The following is a 21,054-nucleotide window of genomic DNA, read 5'->3' on the forward strand; positions in this document are numbered from 1 at the left end:
TATTTCACAATATTATTCTTATTATTAATATTTCACATATTATTTTATAATATTTCCATTTTGAATACCTCCAATCCAATCACTGTGCTAATTATAATATCTGAAAAAATGATGTAAAGAGTACGGTACTGACCTTGCTGTTATGGAAGACATTTCTGATACATCCGTCGAATCCCTTGCCGTAGGGCATGGCCTGCCAATGGTAGTGGGTGGGGTCGAACTCGTGGATGTAGCGGCCGCCCAGCTGCAGGGGGGTGTTGAGGTTGAGGTACTCGTTGAAGGGGGGGATTGTGCCACGCGCCTGGCAGCTCGAGTCGTCGAACTCCGGTGGGTTGCCGTCTTCCAGCTCGGAAATATCCGCCGACTTACAGAAGTCCACCACTAGTCGAACGTTCTGCAACAAAGAAACCAATTAACTTGAAATAAAAACTACTACAACAAAATACTACTACAACAAAATACTACAACCTGGTTGAATAAATAAATGTTGATTAGATAAGATTTATTCATTCATGTATAAGTTATAACCAAGTCATTGATCACAGATTAATTAATATAACTTGTATGACTGATCAGTGATCAAACTCTCACTGGCGTAAAATGAAAAAAAAGCTGTCGAGTACCTAAATAACTCTGGAAACTGTGCCTGAACAAATGAGGTTCAACAAATTTAATAAAAATTACAGCTAATACTAATATTAGTGAGGATGATTTTTGTAATATATTCCGTATTAAGCATCGCCTGAAAGATTCGCCTGGAATTTTATTCTTCTCATATCACAATAATTCCCATCTTAAACTTCCCATTTTCCTCACTAAATTCCACATAATTTAACTCACCTGCTGAGAAGCATTTTTGGTGTATCTCGTTACAATGACTTTAAGTTTGGTATGTCATGTTCAGTAGCCGAATCACCTTAATAATTTTTCCATTGGTTATCACCATCGGTTTAAAATGCTGTATTGAAGCTTTTCCAGTTATTGGTGCATTGTGAAACAATTTTAAAGCTACAAGTTTTCCATTGTTGAACAAACCATACCTCAGTATCCCAGAAGATATCCAGCCGATGCCACTCGCCGTCGTCGAGACTCTTCTTAGTCTTGACCTTCAGCTCGAGTGTGCCCGAGCCGAAGTCGATGAGCAGCCTCGGTTGGCCTCGTTCGAGCTCCAGTGAGATGAAGTCGGACACCATGACTTCCTCGGGCTCGGGCGGCACTATGGGTCCGTTGTAGAGCAGCTGACCGTCGCCCTTGCGGGTGATGAACTCCAGCGACAGATGCGAGTTGTCGCACATCTCCAGCGGCGGGTACCACGCCCACCCGTTGCCGCGGAAGCTGCGTGCCGTCTGCTGGCAGCGTGGCCCCGAGTAGCCGTGCGGGCACGAACAACTGCATCACAATTACAAAACAAATGTCAATCTCTAGTCAGGTAGCAATAGCACGCTCCAAATTCAAAACGAAATCAAGTATTGTTCACCAAGTCTAGGTGTAGCTGATACTCAGCTACTGTATCAAATATCAATAAACAAACGATAAAAAATGTGATAGATAACTTATGAACTGAACGTTCAATTCGAGAAATTAGCTATGTTTATTTTTTATTCATAGAAAATACATACAATTTAGGTACCTAAAAACGACAGGCGTTCGCTTGAAGATTGAACTCTACAACTTACTGTACTTGAAATTTACTGATTCTCGATTAAAATATTTTCAATACAATTTTCGATTGAATAGTGTAAAGATAGAATAGTTTTACAGATGGGAGAAATTGTTCAAGTGTTATAATTCAATTGTTCAATTGTCCTTTTGTTATAATTTGAATTTAATGGACAAAAAGCCAATTGAAATTTCAGGACGGTTGAAAGGCATTTTTTATTAGCTGCGTAAAGTAATCAGGAAATAGAACAGTTGAAAGAGGGAGCTTCAGCTAAGACCTAGCCTATTTGGAATAAGAATGCTGATCTTCAAGATATTTACATATTTTTCCCTTCAACTGTTTTTAAATCGGTAATAGATTAAAGTTTGCCATATACAGAGGTGCCCATCCCCCCAATGGTCCATGTCGCAAAATTCCCCCCCCCCCCAAAATTCTCAAAATTTGGTATCCATTTAGGTACTTAAAAACTGTATATTGAAAAATCCCCCCCATTTTCCCTAGTTTTTTCCAAAAATCCCCCCCCCCCAATATTCAGCCTCATGTCGCAACTTGCGACATCAAAACATGCTGTGGGCACCCCTGGCCATAAAAGCCCAATGATTCTATCTTTATTTATGAATCTAAAATGCAGTTATAAGCCATCCTAGCAAATTTGGGTGAAGATAATCCGATTCTCTTTAAAATAGCAACGTATAATGAAATCTGCAATGTGACTTATATTGAAACTTGTTTCAATCGACGAATATGCGTGAAGTGAATCGAACTCCACAACTATCACTTGTCATTCCATATCCAACTCAAATTGACGAGTCTTTCTTGAGCAAGCTTGAGAATTGCAACAAAATCAATAGTAGGTACTTGATACTTGGATTGATTTTTTCCCACCCTTTCATGATATAATATACCGTATTGTTTGAAATAGAGTTACACTGAAAAGGAATTCATTGAGAAGCAATGGAGTCACAGCACAAAATTGTTAGAGAAAATTCTCTAGGGTGGGGGTGATGTCTGAATAAGTCAATCGAATCATACTTTCATACTATTTGATGCGATATCTGTTACTTCACCTTGATCCATATCTGCCATCTATACACCGTCCACCGTTGTAGCAGGAGCTGGTTCGACATGATTCACTCTTACTGAAGTTCCTCGCTCCACACGTGCATTCACCAATCACATCCACTCTCACACCAACTAAGGCAGTCTTGTTAGCATTCACCATGTACGGCAGGTTGCTTATGTCCAAAGTGTTCGTACAACTTCCTTCGCAATTCTGATTCTCATACAAACATTCATCTATGCCGACCATTGTTATATTGATACCAACGTCTTTCTCGATCTGTAAAAAGAAGAAGAGAAGTTGTTAATTATAGTTATTACGCTGAAAATCTGCAGGAAATAGTTGCGGGTACAGTCAGAATAATAACACTAGTATATAGAGATCAAATTCTACATAAACTTCAATAATTAGTTTTCTAGTTTCAGTTTCTCAGTTTGCTAGTCACAGAATGTTTCTTCACTGATGAAGTAGTATTATATTTATTTTTGCTCGAGAAACTTCCTAGTTCTTTATAAACTTGAAAAATGGACCGCAAATAAAAGTGATGTCCAGAGTACAATTCATCTGTGAAATTGGTGCACAAAAAATACCCAGGTTTATTGACAGCGACATATATCACATTTATGTAATGTTCATTTCTGTAAGTTTTCACTTGAGAAATTGTATTGAATAAGTGATACAATGTACTCAATGAACTGTACTAATATTTCACATAACTTACAAAAATTCTTAGTTTATTGACAGCAACATATCACAATAATGTAATGTTCGTTTTCTGTAATAAGCTATCACTTGAGAAAACTGCATTGAATCAGTGATACAATGTTCTCAATATGAACTGTACTAATACCTCACATCACCTTATAATATAGGTGTCTCATGCTGTTATCAAAATATTATAGATCCTACTGTGATGCAACATTTCTTTATTGATGGATAACAATATGATTTGATCCAAGTTACTGACATAAATACCAGTCAAATTAACTCACCTCTTCTCTATTCATCAGTACAAGACCGTTCAATTTGACCGGCTTGTAGTATGGCGTTCCATGAGCCGAGAATCGAACATCGGTCAAAGGAGGATGCTTTCTCCTCAGCTGAACACTGAATACATCAACATTATCACGCTCAGTGTTCAGCAGATCAGCCAGTTTGTCTCTGAATCTATCTGCTTTACTCCTTACTATACTCTGCGTCTGTAAAATAAAAACATAATTTTTTGTAATATGGAAAATCGAATAGAAGAGTTCACAACAATGGAGATTTCTCAGAGAGTATAATAATAATAACAACAATATTCGTATGGCTTTTATTGGTGGGGAGTTCCTGACGGAGGTTCCACCCTCGCCTGAATACATAATTTAAGCCGTCAATGGGCCTTACGACTGTCATACTTCAGCCGGGACCAACAATTTAACGAGCTCATCCAATAACACGGGAGTGACCTGTTCAGAGAGTATGAGTTATTTATTTGATTCAGTTCAAAGTTAAGCTACCTAATGTGCAAAAACATACATTTTTTGTTGAAGTACTGTATAATAACTGACGATAAATAATGTATAGGAGTAATGACAGCTCACTGATAACTGAATATTCTCTGGGGAAGATGAGTTTCACTAAAGTATCGTGTACAACTTGATAATTCAAATTACCTTCCAAAGAAAATCCAAACAATACTGTAATAGAACAGGCTGCATGATTTGTCCGATATGTTTTTATTTTTAAAGGAAACACCAAGTTACAGTAGTAATTATTTAGTTTATGAGATGAGTGATCAGTAGACCTCTAATCATTTCCAAAAACAAATTTTATATATTGAAAAACTCCTGTGCTTTTTCACTTATCACTGCTCAACTGAAGTTCATCTAGGAATGATAAATTCCTTACCTTCCTCTCTGTCATCAATTTAATACCAAGGTATCATTGAGTTCAATGGAAATGAAATATTACCACCCTATTGTAATGGAAAATCTAAATTTTCTGTTGAAAGAAATTACTGACAATGAGAAAGATTAGAAAAATATTAAGAATTTCCAAGCATTGATTCGTTCCATTATTTTGAGAAATCGATAGTTTTCGCTTACCCTGTAGTTCCAAACTCTGATGAAATCTTCATCGGTGATGCCAGCTAATCTAACAGATCCAGATTTAATAACAGCCTCATGGGGGATTTCTTTGACGGTGACGGTAACATTTGCCATGACGTCCGTCTGAGTGTGCTTCCTGTCGTATACTTTGAAATGGAGATGGTATTTGCCACTCTTCGTGTTTTGCCTCATGGTTATCATTCCGGTGTCCTCATTGAGGCGGAACTGTGGATGCGGCTCCGAGTCCCAGTGGAACTTTTTGTCTGGCAAATCCCAGTCATCCAGATCGTACACGTACACTCTTCCAATTTCTGAATCCGGCGCTTGACCCTAAAAGCAAACAAACAATAAAAGATCAGACAAAAGTTGAACAGTGATATTTCTGTAGATAGCTGATGTTATTTTCGAGAATAATAGCTGCTATGGAGTTTTCATTCTTATTATTTGCATTTGGCAACTCTACATTGACTTGTCAATGTTTCTTGTAATATTAGCCAGACTAAATACGTGGGCTAATCTTTCTAATTGATAAGCTAACTCAGAAATTTAAGAATAATGTAGTTATTGATCTCTTGATACTTCGTATGAAGAATGAAGTTTGGGAATCGAATACCTCTACTTACGTATACTGAGGAATTACACAAGAATGTGAATGGGTATTGAATGTATATGGACAAGCATACTAATATAAATCAATTCTCTACTGGATCAATTGAAGCGAAATAATGCATGAATATAAGAAATCTATTATCAACAAATTAAATCCAGCATTTTTGGTCGGCTAAGCCGATATATAGTGTGTAGTTGAGAATCTGTAAAACCTGCTGACATAATTTGTATTGCCTCAAAAAATGTTAATGAACCATACTAAGATGAAGGTATAAGTATAAAATCTGATCGAATATGCCATCTATAGATATAGTTGGAAATATAATATGTTATTATCCTCCGCATGGTTCCCTCCCATATTTCTCAAGAATACAGAATCCGAATATAATCTCTGTAATATATGTAAGATCAGTTTCATTGATCGAAATATCTTTTCTACTTCACAAATAAAACTTGAAATATCGCGGAAAATTATTTTGTTCAAACACTATTGATGAGCTACATTGAACATAATTTAGTTCATTATTGAATGATATTATGACTAGTTCTTGCATGACTTTTCAATTGAAGTAGATTTTGTTTTAATCAATTGATTAGGGAATGAATTTGATTCGGTGAATTGATTTACGAGATAATCAATTGAGCTCACCATGTAGTTATAAACAAATATCTCCTTGGATCCAGCCTGCATTTTGTTGTCGTTGACGTCACCGATGACGACGGTGAGAGTGCTAGTGCCAGACATGGCTGGGTTGCCCGAGTCCTTGATCACAATCGGAATCAGGTATTCCTTCTGCTGCTCGCGGTCGAACGATCGCAACGACGAAACCACTGCCATTCCGTCACCGTTCGCTCCCTCTGTAAATAATATGCGAGAGAAATCGTTTATGCCAATATAGAATAAAGAGACAGAAAAATAGGAGGATAGGAAGTATGATACCTCATTAGAGAGAATGTTGAGTTTTGTAGATTTATAAGACCTGCATACTATGACTGGATGAGTTTTTTTTAATGATTAGTATTATTCATTATGGATCATGGAACTATCAAATATTTATCCTCAATCATTGAACTTCTTCAAGGGCGATTTAGGTTCACTTTGTGACACAAATGTCTACATTTTTACAATAGGTGTATACTTAACACGTTTTATTTGAACGAGTCAAAGAACACCAAAATATTATAGAGTTTATATCACAATACAGAAAATTTTGAAAGAAAAAACCAGTACTCTGGGAGAGGGAAATAATGTACAAAGCAAGATGAATTACAGGAATAACTTATGATTACAGGAATAACTCTTCTTGGTTTCAGATTGTGATTGAATTGTAGCTGCTGAATGTGGAATGACCGAGTAAATCTTTTGATCAATTTCACTCAGTGAACAGAAAATGGGATATTGAAATTAGAAAACGGTTGATTTGATTAGCTGAGGGTCTTCAATAAAAATAAATAGTAGATAATCGAGGTTTGGAGTAAAAGTCTGAGTGACTCAATTCCGTACACAATAACGATGCTCTCAAACAATATAAATATGCTGAGTATTAATCAAAGCAAACAAACCAATATTATACAGAAGATAATATTTTGTTGTTTTTCGACTCGTTCTAATCCAGATTCTGAACTTTGGATAAATTCATAACTAGACTATTGATTTAGTAGACAAAACAATATTTTTTCCAAGAACGTTTCAAAATAAAAAAAGAGGAAAGATTGACCTTAAAGTTTATCTCAAGAGGTGCACTTGCACTTGGTGGTTACAAGGTACCTTCCTCAAGGGACACTGTGAGTCAATTGAATTCAGAAATTTTTGATTAATGTGAATAGATTGAAATTGATAAAAAGTTGACCAATGTGAAAAATAAGATTTAGTAAAATGTTGACCAATATAACCTAAATTGAATTTTGTGAAATGTTGACTGATGACTCACTCTGATCGTGCTCGACCTTGAAGGAGGCGCGGATGATGTCGTCGGCGTTGGGGTCCATGCGGAAGGTGAAGGGCGGCCCGTTGCTCTTGGAGCGGTCATCATCATCAGTGGCCAACACCTCCACCACTTTGCGCGGCGGAACGTGCTCGGGCAGAACCGGCCGGTAGTCTTTCAAAAACATTGGTGCATTGTCATTTATATCTTGTACTATCACAGTTAGAGTTGCAGTTGCAGTCTTGGGCGGTACGCCGTCATCTATCGCTAATATTTTCACCTGAAACCAGAAAACGAATTATCAGAATGAAAATTTAACAACTTTCAAAATAGTCAAATACAATTTCAGTACAAGATCCTATTGATATTTTTGAATATTATAGCTATAACCGCTTTAAAAGTTCCGTACCCGAAAGTTTCACTACCCACTCAACCACTCAAGTCTTTGCTTAATAACTGAAATTCCTATATTCAAAACCCAAAAACTCTTTAAATCAAAAATAATTACAGGAAAAATGTTTTTTATTGTAGTAGATTTAACATTTATGTGATTTACATCAGTTGAAAAGTTTAATCAAGAGGAATATTTCTTTGCTTTTTATCATAAATTTCTTTTCCCATAGCTACTTCACTGTAAATCAGGATAAGCCTTGTGAGTTGATTGATATTGATGGCACAGATATCTATACTATGCAAGAGAAAAATGTTGGCAAGAAATTTACTGTTGACGTTGTTTTTAAGATGAAAAGAACTCATGCAGAGAAGCAATATTCTCGAAGAAAGCAACGAAAACAGAACCAATCAATTATCAATCAGTCACATTGGTTCACTTCTATAATTCTAACTTATTATCAATACAAAATACGAGAATATCTTTTCTTATCAGAAAAGATACCAGTAATATTAAGGAAAAGCTCAGGGAAGAGAAGACAAGGGTTGGCCGAGAACTTTAATTCCTTCATATGGAACATTTGAATTGATATAGGCTAATGTTAAATTTTATATCAACATTGAGAACTTCCACCCAGAATCGAGAAAATGTTTTCACTTTTTGAAGTTTTTGAAGAATGAAACCTACTCCAAAAAATTTAGATAACTTCTGTAATAAAAGTTCAGATTATCTCTTATTTATTGAGCAGGAATTATGATATAGTGGTCTCTCTGACCTGGTGCCTTGGAGTTTCCTCGCGGTCAAGTTGACGCTGAATGGTGACAGTGCCTTCTTGACTGATAAGGAACTGTCGCTTGCGGTCGGACGAGCGGTCGATGGCAAACGACACGCGACTCTTGCCGCCCTGGTCGGGGTCGCTGGCCTTGAACGTCTCCAGCGACTTGCCGACCTCGGCGTTCTCGTAGACCGACACCTCGATGTTGGGTCGCTCGAACTGCGGCTTGTTGTCGTTGATGTCCCGCAGCTTCACCACCACCCACGAGTACGCCACGTGGTACTTGTCATTGTCGTTGTCTTCTCCCTAAAACAAAATGAGTGGAACATCGATGAATGAGTTAATATTTGCAATAAGAAATGTATCTAGTTTCAATTGTTACTTTCTGAGAAAATATAGAATTAAATATAGAAAAGTGACGTTTATCGTAGGAACTTATCACTCATAAACAGATGCATTTTTCATTAATGGAAAATTCTTGAAGATCTAAATATATTAGTTATAAGCAAGTTCAAGATGGCACTGTATCCGTATCACGAATACTCATGATTCATTCCGAGATTTACCGAATGCTTCACCTGCCTCGGCTAGGTTCGGCTAATCTCGGATGAACTCGTGCAAACTTGGTTCAGACAGGATTGTGAACCAAATCCGTGCTAGCAAACCGATTCCCCTCCTCCAACCACTACCATACCCAGCCCTGTTTTTGGGTTCACAACGGGAAATGAACACTGCTTTCCATCTCCACCCGTCTCGTCATTCCATTCGGTGCTGTTTCAAGCAAGCCACTCCGGGCTCTCAGGCACCGGCCGCAAAACATCGACATTAAGTTTACGTAGATGAAAAATGTTGTGATGTAATTTAATAAGTATAAAATAGAAATATAATTATTTGAGTTGCAAATTCATCTTTGTATAGGAAGTTGATTCAATTCTGGGGGTTCAATGAACCATTGAACACATAGGACGAGCCGCCACTGACCAGACCCCCATAAATCCTTAAAAAAGCATCCTTGCAAGAAAAAAGGTCAAATTTCAATGATGCAGTCTGCATCTTCGCTCTTCTCTGTGGCCACCCCTGAATAAAGAAGTGATAAGCTTTCACGAGAGATGAAGCTCGAGATTGAAACCTAGATGGAAAACATGCTGAAAATTGATAATATTATATAGCAAAACCTTCACCGTTTTTTCAATTGAAGACATTTCTAGTCGTGATATCCAACAGGGGTATCCACAAGGGGGGTTTGAGGAAGACTGCGTTATTGAAATTCTCAAGAGAGGCTCAAAAACTATTCTTTGGGCACCCCTGTATCAGAAAATATTTAATACTATCCAATGTGGCTTGAATGTATCCGCAAGCATTCGGTATCATTGAAATGAGGAAGGATTCATCACAAAAATTTTATTCCTCTTGTTGCATTAGTAAAGTTATAATAATTGATACTAACCTTATCATTGACCTGTATCCGGAATCTGAAGCCATTGCTTTGCAACTGATCCTCGTAATCGAGAGGTTGGACGATCTTCAACGAACCGGTTCCATCGTTGTTTCGCACCATCGTGAACTTGTCAGCGCCGTATCCACTGTTCTCAATCACCTGCAACACAAAAAAAAACATTGAGGAAATGCCAATCACAATAACAATTAATATGAATGAAATGTGAATGATAAAAAAATGATGATTTTCTTTTACAAAAATATTCTGCTTCAATTGAAGAACAGGAATTTGCTGGTCAGTTTTAGAAAAACCTGATAAATTACATGATTTAGAACATTGAACTTGAATTCATCATAGAATGAAATTATTATCAGATAGCTAAGATTCTGAAATCGCTGCTCAATTCCAATTAAATAAAATGCCTATCGCAGCAGTCTTGGAAAATTGGGTTTGGAACAAGAGTGAAATTTGGAGCAAAATTATAAAGCAATAAAATGTAATTTATTCGAATGAACTGTTCCAAGTCTATCAGACGATGAAGAGTCAATATGGGAAACATGCAAAATAAGTTCAGTTGCCGATAAATGCAGAAGGAATAGTCGACTTGAAAGTAGTGAGACAAGGATGTTCTTCGAAAGGAAGGGATTGGAAAATGAGGAATAATGGATGAAGAAGCGAAGAAGCTCCAGGCATAGGCATTAGAGGCTTCATCCAATAAAGAGCTGTTATTTTGAGTAGGTACTTTAGACGTTTTCTCTATAATAATTACAAGAGCTTCCACAAACAACGTTGTTTTGAATAAATACTCATTGATGGTGGAAACATAATGGAACCTGCTTTCAGGGAACCCCTCAAGCCATTGAGAAACACTTCATAATGAAAGTAATTCCATACTTGGCTGTGAAGAGAAAGTAAATTTAAGGTGTCATGTATCATTTTATACGTGCTAGAATAACGTAAATTAGCAGCCCCTTTACGTTTTAAGCTAATTGATGGAGTGTGAAAAATCACATTCCAGGCTAATTTAAATATATAGATAGTATTTCATTTTGAAAGTTACCATCCCACACATGATCTTAAAATGTGTTTGAAATGATATCAATCAACGTAACAAACTCACCAAATATGAACTTTCAGTCATCGAAACGGGCTCAAAGAGTTATGTTGTGTGAAATAGAAAGTTGTAAAAACGAAAATAAACAGTTTATAAAGTAAGTTGGCAGAATCTTATTTCAAAATATGAGATATCCTACAAATAGGCCTATATGTCATAATAATCTAGCCTAAATCATTCGGTTATTGTAATATCAAATCAAGGAGAATATTTGTTTTGCTGAGAATGATGCCCGCATGAGGCTTTTGCGTGGGTAATGAGATGGATGATGATGAGAGATGAGTGGACCCATAGATTTAGTTGGGTACCAAACCACCGTTTGCCACCTATTTGTAAAAGAAGTCACTATTTTCCGAACTCACTTTGTACTGGAATTTGTTGGTTTCATCCTCGTCGTGTACAGTGACTGTTAGAATGGGTGTTTCGGGCAGGTTGTTGCCGTCAGTCTCGTCCACTTCTGTGAACCACTCGTCTTTGGTGAACATCGGAGGCATATCGTTTATGTCTTTCACTCGTATCGATGCCGTACCAGTCCCTGCAAACATACCACAACATTCATCTAGAGAAATGAACCACTGAAATAAAACAATTGTTTCGAAATTTTTTTCCATACAGCAGACAAGATGATCAATAGAAATATAGATAACTTATTCTCTTTTACAATGTTAATGTTTTGAAGGGACGGATTCAAAGGAGACAACTGCACAAAATAGGAATATAGTTACAAGGTAAGTCATTGCCTGATATACGATATTACTATGAAGAGAGATAGAAAAGAGTGATAGGTTTCAGAAATAAATTGTCAATGGTCTTGTTAAGAATAGCCTACACATGAGGATTCATCAAACAATGGCCATTGTTTGAATAAAACAAGACAGCTCTGCGTAGTAAAGTCCGTCCAAGAAGTGTAACCTAACCGATTTGTTTTGGAAGTGTCAGAGATTCGATGTGTCTGACTTTGTCGTTTCTGTACGAATGTAAAAGTGTCCGGTTTTGGCACCTAACGCACACGCCAATTCGAGACTCTTTCAAAACAGTCTTTCCCTGTCGCTGGCGTAAGGTGTCGCTGGATGAGATAGTCGCTGTTCACTCCTGTCAGGTTCTGGGTGTGTCGGAGGACTAAGGTGGCGCGTACCCATTCAAAGATCCACACGTTCGAAGAACCTCACACGTCAACCGAAGCTTATTGTGTGTCTCAAGTATGTTAGTTACGCAAACCATTTCCTATGTCCTTTACAAGGTCCAGGAGTTTTTCCCCTATACTAAAATAAACATCCCATTCTTTTACAATATGCTATTAGCATAGAAATGACAATGTGGAATATGTTGAAATAATGGATATATTCAGAGTGAAGATATGGATATCTATCAAGTGATGAATGACTTCAATGATCACTTGTTCAGCAGAATAACCTAAAAATGCTAGAATAGAAGTAGAATTACTGAAATTGGAAAAAATTAATAAAGTTAATTGAAGAAGTAGATAAATCTGAGGCTATTTCCCTCACCACTGTTACTTCAAAACTAATTATTGCATGAAAATAGAGAAAAATATTTTTCCAAGATTCATTTTCTAAGGTTCAATTAATGAAAATTAGAGCTGCATAAATTGCATTGGATTTCATACCAACAAGTATATAGAAAAATTCAATGCTGTAGGATTGTTTGTTGTACCAGATGATTAATTGAGTTTACGAGAATCATTAAGCAGAATAGCCTAAAATAGCTAAAATAGAAGTAGATTTACTAATTTTGAAATAAATTGAATAAATTCAATTGAAGAAGTGGATAAATCTGAGACTCAGGACTTTTACTTCAAAACTAATTATTGCATCAAAATAGAGAAAAAGATTTTTCAAGGTTCAGTCAATGAAAATTATAGCTGGATTAATCTGATTCCACATTACATTACTTTAGAAAAAATTTTGAATCAATTTTAAAAAGAGATAAAAGGTGTGGAATACGAAATGGAAAACGTAAATGAAATTTTGACAAGGATGCTATTGATTAAAGTTATTTCAAATACAGGGAATCAAGTGAATTATTATTACATTGATTCAAAGCTTGACATCAATAAAATGCTATTATTGCTATTGCTTACCTTTTAACCCCCCACCATCCATCGCAACAACTTGTATAGAGTAGTCGGGTGTTCTCTCTCTGTCGAGACAGCAGACAGCAGTCTTGATCACACCAGTCTCCGATTCGATTTCGAATATCGGCGATCCAGTTTCCTCTTCTATCACATTCTTCTCTATCGAATAGATGAGTCGTGCATTTGTTCCCTCCGTTGGATCATCGTAATCGACCGCTGTCATTGTCATCACCACCATACCTGCATTCAAATCATAGTAATTAGGCTAGTGAAATAGCTATAGGATTGGGGAAAAATTAAGAAATTAGTTTCAATATTTATAGAAAAGTACTGTGAACTAGATACTGTACTCATGTAGCCTACCATATTCAGAAATATTATATGAACACTAGACCTAGTTACAATGTATTGAGACCTTGCTAAGAAGTAAATTGATCAACTCTTCACGGTTTCAATATGAAAAGTGTACTGAAGTAACGTAATTGATCCTAATGAGTTAAAGTGGATAATTATGAAGCTGAAAAATCATTTCACAAGATTATGACGAATATGATAATTTATTTTTCAGTGAGAACTATTCTACCACACATGATTGAAATAGACAAAACCGCGGATTAAATAGAATAATTATATTCTGAAGTGATACAAAATGTAAATACAGTAATAACAAGGAATCTCGAATTCTCATTCAACAACCGTTGAGTAATAAGAATCACATTTGGTATCATGCTGTAAAATTTTAATCTTTGGTGAGGTTTCTTTGATAGAAATTACAAAAAAGGTGCGTATAGACTTATGCAACACGAAGACGCAAGTTCGAAATTTACTGAATTCACACCAAACACAACTGATTTCCCAATAAGCTTATCACAGCTTTACTGATTGAATTTGATTCTATTTAGCTGCATTATGATTAATTTCACATGATTGATGATTCTACATGAAACTGTAATTGTTATTCAATATAAATAGATGAAATAATATGCTTTTGAATAGATAGAAAATTAATCATAGCGAAGTGTGCTCAATTAACTAGAATAGAAAAATTTGGTCAAAAGTAGAAAGGTGAAATCGAATTTCGAATTAAAATTTCATTTTGAATCTTTTATTGGCATGACTAGAAATACAATAACCTAATGTGGATACTATGCTATACTTGGTAGTTAGTAAAATACTATACTTCCATGTTGGGATAATCTAATGCAATAGAGAGAAGAATATCGAATTCCACTCAGTTAGTCTTTAAATTCAAGAATATCCGGGATCTGTAATTCCAGAAAGCATTTAACAAAGCATTTGATCATGGATGTAGAGTGAGAGCTTATTCTGCATTAGATTATTGACAATAGTTCAAGAGATAAAAACTCAAAAAATGAACTGTGAATATTTTCATGGAATAAACTTCGAACCATACCACTTAATATTCGAAAGCAATTGGTAATTCGTGGTCCCGTCTTTAATTTTTATGTTGATGAGACGATAACTCGACTCAAATCAAGATAATATTTGAATCATCAATAACAATCAATCATTGTTAAGACATCGTATCTATTTTGCGTTCACATTACATTGAAACGAAGTGAATTTTCAAGAGATTTGACGATGATGTTCATATTATTCTGAGTGTTTGTCTTACCTTTAGAACGAATATTTCGCCTGTTGTCCGGTTAATATCGAATTTACTGTTGGCTGGATTGTCGGGATCGATTCCCTGTCCAGTGAGAAAGTAGACAATGTTTTGGGGTCGGTCTTTGTCGCCATCAGTGGCTAGAACCTGTACGAAATCAGTAAAAAATGTGTCACAAGAAACACTCAAGTGAAGAAAATATATATAATCAAAAATAGATAAAGTAGTATTTTAGTATGCGAATGACTCCTCAATCAGAATAACAAGATATGAAAAATAAATAACTTTTTAGTTGTATTGTGAGTGATGTGGTGGGGCTATCTTCCCGTTAGGGAAAAACAAAGGAATGGTGGTTGACAAAACTCATTCACGAACTTTATTTTATCAATTTTAATTGGCATTCTTCTGACCAATAATTATCTTGAGCTATCTTGTTTGACAATTAACATCTCTGAGAGGAAAATTTATGGTTGAAAGACCATAACTATGAATAACTATGCTAGTATCGTGATATACCTTACTCATCTTTAGCTTCAGTATTCATGGAGATCTACACTGTATATTATATGATAACACCATTTTTCTCGAAAAATACAAATTTAATAGTTAAATCTCAAAATTTACCTTCAACAAATCAGATGCTATTTTTTGGAATGCCCGCATAAAGTTATTGCCAAGTTATTTATACTAAGTTCAACCAAATCCAACAATTTCTCACAATATCTATGTAATAGTCACTATTACCAAGTGTCACTACTATTCTCTTTCTCATTAGACAATATAATATGTGTTGTTTGAATTTCCCAAACTTTTTGAAGAAATAATAGAATAAAAGTTGAGACTCTTTTTAAAATTTTCACTGTTAGTTGTGAAGATTTTCGATAGTTTTTTTTTAATTATTAATTTGAATAAAACAGTGAACAATGTGATCATACAATATAAAAACAATAATTCTCTCCTGAGATTTGGAAGCGTATAAGAAGGCGAAAAAGTCAACATTAGAAATGATTAGATGAACATTCTATAAAATAATAATGAACAATCAAATTGCAATAGTTAACAGAGCGATAAGATATGAAAATTCATAACTTGCTATTATTAGCTATCATCACAATTAGCGCAAGCAGATAAGATTGGGAAATATTAAATCTGATAAATGAATTTAGCTTAAGGGTGTGGCGGATTCTGTTAGGAACAAAAAAATGCGGCCATTTTCATCAAAGTTCAAACAATATCAAAGTTGAAACAATTTTTGTGAGAGATACTTATCACAATATTTTGAATATTATATCTAAGTTAATATTTCCAATTTCATTTATCTTTATGATTATACTGATTAATATCAGCAGTGTAATTCAATTCCATAAGGCGATACAGACATTGTAGCTAGTGAAATTATTTAATTTACTCATTTATAATACAAGTGCTAAATCACTGGAACGTTTGTGAGAGAAAAATGGCATCAGATTATGTTATTAATCAAACAATTTTTCTCAATTTTCGAGATGAATAAAATAGCAATACAGTTGTAGTAGCATGCGTGTTATCATCTCGTTATGAAATAATCAAATAGTTTAATGAATAATTCCTCTCCCTAAAAAAAGATGAATGGTGTTGTAGAATATAATGCATGAGTTACAGGAATTTCGATCAGAAATTAATCAACATAAAATATTGATTGGGATGATATAGACTAATTTGTATCCCAGGAACAGATTGTGCAGAAACATAATATAATCCGAACAAGCACGCACGAAATTAAATTCGGATAGATTTCAATTAATGTGAGCGTGAACAGTATTTCAAGTATTCGTTTCACAATAAGAATGAATTATTATCAATATCTGATTGGTATTCTCACAATGAACTCATTAGATCTTTAACCAAAGTGAAATGTGAAATAATATAACCTATTTACTCTCGACACACTTTTCTGTAAGAAAGTATAGAATTCGAATGAGCGTTCATAAGAACTACATTTTGTATCCTTATTAGGCTACTTTTAAAATCTACTTCAAACAAATGAAATCTACTATGTGAAATTGAAAATTATAATAAAGACCATTGAAAGAATTATAAATAATAGTTATTATACCTTTAAGGGAAGAATTACTCCATATAGTTCATTTCTTGGAACAGTTGTGCCTTCAAAGTTTCAAATGACACGTTACTAATAAAATTTCTATTGCGGTTCCTCAAAGCTTTTTGCATCAACTACTAAATCTTCAAGATCTTGAGAACTACCAGCAAACTACTACTGAAAAAAGTAATGTTTCAGGCTACTCCTAAAAGAGGATGAATTCAACTTAGAAAATATTTGTAGAATAGAGTGTGACCTTTATAATATGAAAATAAGTGGTTTAAAACAACTATCTATTGTGAATGAGATTTACTTGAGAGGATTTACCATTTATGTGGAAGTGGTTAGAGGACCTGTACATTACCTGAAGCAGGGGGTAAGGGTAGGGTCCAGGCAGTTCCTCGTCCATGACTGCGGGATAGACGGGCGACGTGAAGACGGGAGGCATGTCGTTTTTGTCGTTGATGTGGATGACGACAGTTGTCGACTTTTCGTTGAGACTGTCCGAGGCGACCAGTGTCAGTTCATACTAACGGGGATCATGCACACACAAAGTACTCATAGTCAATGTTAAGCCATGCTAGGTGGTAGAATTGAAAATAAACACGCACTAAATCAAAAACAAACAAATCAACGTTCTTTTCCCCAGCGGCGAGAAAATAAACTGACAACGTTGTGTGTTCGGGTGAGTTTGCTTTTGTCTTGGTGCGTTGGTTGTGTGTACTTTGGTTTGTGAAAATGTTGATCGATTTTATAATGATAATTTCAGAAATTCCATTAGGGGAAAATTAATAGCAAATCGTGTTTCTTTATAGGAGCACCAGCATTATTGAAAATATAGATTAATTTCCATGAAAAACTCCTAGGGTGTTTATCAACTTGTTGTTTAGCAACATCGAAGTAGTATATTGTTATAGGAAAGGTTAATATATAGTTACTGGGGTTTCAGACAAGTGATAGTTTGAGATCCCATGAAGATTACTGTTTTAAATCACTATTCAAATATCTGGAATTTTCTCATGTTGAATGACTATTCATTCAAATATTGCTACCCTCCAAATGTGGAGGAATTAGGAGGTAGCTAGCGGATCCGCTTTATACATTCAACCCACAATATGTTGAGTAACTATTTCCTATTCTGGTAGCAGAAAATATAGAATTGTCATGTTGAAAGGGAAATGTGTGGTTGTAATAATACTAACAAAGATGGATTTAGAAAATACATTTTCACAAAACAAACTATCCACAGCCATCACACCCTCTTCAGACATGCTGGTGGTTAGTGAATGAGTGGTTGGATTCATGGCAAAATTGTCGAAATCTAAGCGATGATTGAATGGAGAAAGTGCAATGAAAGCATGCATCGAGATGGCAGCGGTGAACGAGCTTGGCGAACAGAAGTGGAATTAATGATAAGTAGAAAAAGAATGAATGAATTAGCTAGAGCGAACGAAGGTTGCTGGACATGCTTTTTCTAGCTTTGTCTATTGATGTGAGACCTGGAGGACGCGTTTCGGTAGGTTGCGGTCATCTTCTTCGGTGATCTGAGTGCGGTAGGTTGGCCTCTCGAAGACGGGTGGGTTGTCATTGACGTCTTTCACGTGGATCACCACCGTCGTGTAGTTCTCTTTCAGGTTGTCAGAGGCCGCCAATCGCAACTCATACTAGCAATTCAAACCACCACCAACAGTTACCGCCACCGTTCAAAATCGCCCCATAGTCATCAATAGTGAACAAATTTTGCACTTCAACTGTTTCATAAATATATAGACGTTTCATATTATAATTATCATACATTAATTTCAAGAATATGCAGCGAACAGTACATTTTTGAAAACTATTGTCATATCACATCGAGTTTTCAATTGAAAATTTTATACAAATGGAATGAGATTTCGCTGATTATTAATCATTGTCTAGGTTTCACTCAAACAATATTAGTACTGAACCTGCACTACAAAAGTCTACAGAGATCGAGGTATTATAATTCTTTGGTTTCCGATCACTCAATTTCAATAGCAATCTTTCGAATATATAAAGCTGGATTCAACCAGTTAGTAGTTACATCAGTATTAAAATAGGAAAAAATGATAAAAATTATCACTGTCGCTGAGTTTGATGTAAATGTGATCGTCGAAACCAATCAGCACTCTAGACGTAATTCATGACAATAGGCTTCACCTTCACCTGTACCATTTTCTACAATTTCAAATGAATAGAAATCAATTATCAATAAAGTAATGTTATTCAATGATGCGAAATGATAGTTATTCGCTGCTGTATGATAGTTGAATCGGCTACTGTATTTGATATGGAACATTTGCGATATTTCCAATTCTTTCAAGACTCGATCTTCAGCAATTTATTGAAGAGACATTTTTATAATAAATTGTAGAAAAGAACATAGTAAAACATTTTCTAAGGGATTAAATCTTAATTGTGAGCTTTGAATGGAGAAAACTGTCACCAAAAATCCTACATTTTACGATGAAAATTCTTCAATCCAGACAATTCACTTTTGAACAAGGGAAACTTGTTCCATGAATTGGATTCCATGAATTATTTGAATAAACACAGAGTGACTTTGTATGCAAGTATGCAGACTTGAATCACGGCGGAGTTTTCACGTTGAAATACAGAAGTTAAATGAATTGGTAACTGAGCGGGCCACGTGTGGATGGCCAGCAGGTATTATTTTGCCATTTAAACCACAATCTAGCCTCTAGCGATCTGGGGCAGCAAAACAGATTCTGAACAAATGAGTAGGGATGATGTAAAAACACTGGAATAACTGAATTGTAGAACGTTATTTTTGTAAAGGATGAATAAAGAGTCAGCGGTTAGCGCCAGGTTTACTTTCAAAACATCAGATGCAACACATTTGATTGTAACGGGAATGTCAGAGCCAGATGGTGACAGGGTGGGGAGAGGGGGTAGATGGCCACAAAATAACACCAGAATTGGGGAATCGAGTGAAACAAGTGGAAAACGAATCAAGGGAAGGAAATGAACACGCTCGATCAAACCGCTTTCAGAGAGAAGTCACGCTAACTGATTTGACAAAGAGTTTTCACTTCACGTGTCGACGAAAAGTTGCAATGTCATTCTGACAAGATGAATATTTCGAGATCACGCTCAGCGCATTTATAATTCGCTTCTCCGATCAACTCCAGCTATGCGGCTTACCAAGACAAATATCAATTTTAAGTCTGCGCTTTTGTTTTTAGATGGCAGCTCGACCTCTTCCACCAAACTCTGCACAATGCCGCTAGCAACTCTTTGCAATTTTGAACCGAAATTAAAAAATAACAAAATCCTAAGCACTTTCCAATTTTAAAACATGCTTTGCTCAACGACTACATCGCAGACCAAACTTGAGCATAAGCTAGCTGCCCATAGATAAAAATATTCAGCTCGGGAAAGACCGTACTAAATTAAAAAATGCTTTCCTCAGGGCCATCGGAGGATTTGCATTGCATAGCAGACAACCCGAACCAAATTGAACCGACTAGAAATACATTCATTGCACGGACTGGCTAATTGAATACCCTAGGCGCTACTATACCAGGGTCTTGCAACATTTCAATGCAAATTAAATAGCTGCTCAGTTCATCAGCAACTGTAACAATTGATTGGATAGATGTAGGTCATTGGTATAAATTGATGAATAGTGATAATGGAAACAGATGACAATTAAATAAATCGTAATTTCAATATTCCATGGTTACTACTATACAGTCGACCATAGATACAGTATTATTGTTCCACACGTTGAACAAGATTGAATGAGATGTAACATGGCTATCTAAATAACTATAAAGCATATATATAAGAGGGAACAATTTTGGGTTTTATAATAATTATCATGTATAGGAATAATACATCACATGAGTTCGAGAAATCTTAGAAATACTAGAAACTTGAATATTTCAGCGACTGTTTCTCTTTGTCAACCGGTGAAACCGGCAGTCAAAGGCTAAACAGTCACCGAAATATATCTGATATACGTGAGTATCGAAGTATTCCTATATACTTGATTATACATGTATGAGCTCTTGAAAAAGAGCTCAAGTATGAAACCTTGAATACTTATAAGCTAGTAACTATTAGGAATGTATGCATATTACTGTAAACAATATTTTTTGAAACAATCTGATGACTATAACAGTCATGATCAGGATGCTAATACA

General features: G+C 35.6%; 1 protein-coding gene across 1 annotated transcript in view; it reads right to left on the reverse strand.

Moving 5' to 3' along the window:
* The window catches only part of LOC111046550 (neural-cadherin), a 680,352-nt gene that overhangs the window by 16,306 nt on the left and 642,992 nt on the right, over positions 1 to 21,054 (reverse strand). The window contains exons 20-32 of the mRNA XM_039422881.1: positions 17,229 to 17,393; positions 14,794 to 14,931; positions 13,164 to 13,422; positions 11,425 to 11,597; positions 9,958 to 10,107; positions 8,511 to 8,816; positions 7,351 to 7,624; positions 6,069 to 6,277; positions 4,808 to 5,140; positions 3,713 to 3,919; positions 2,728 to 2,999; positions 1,041 to 1,389; positions 134 to 394 (exon numbers count right to left, since the gene is read on the reverse strand). Coding sequence (XP_039278815.1) covers positions 134 to 394; positions 1,041 to 1,389; positions 2,728 to 2,999; positions 3,713 to 3,919; positions 4,808 to 5,140; positions 6,069 to 6,277; positions 7,351 to 7,624; positions 8,511 to 8,816; positions 9,958 to 10,107; positions 11,425 to 11,597; positions 13,164 to 13,422; positions 14,794 to 14,931; positions 17,229 to 17,393 — 3,096 coding nt within the window. The remainder of the gene's footprint in view (positions 1 to 133; positions 395 to 1,040; positions 1,390 to 2,727; positions 3,000 to 3,712; positions 3,920 to 4,807; positions 5,141 to 6,068; positions 6,278 to 7,350; positions 7,625 to 8,510; positions 8,817 to 9,957; positions 10,108 to 11,424; positions 11,598 to 13,163; positions 13,423 to 14,793; positions 14,932 to 17,228; positions 17,394 to 21,054) is intronic.

This window comes from Nilaparvata lugens, chromosome 3, assembly GCF_014356525.2.
Source record: "Nilaparvata lugens isolate BPH chromosome 3, ASM1435652v1, whole genome shotgun sequence".
Lineage (NCBI taxonomy): Eukaryota > Metazoa > Arthropoda > Insecta > Hemiptera > Delphacidae > Nilaparvata > Nilaparvata lugens.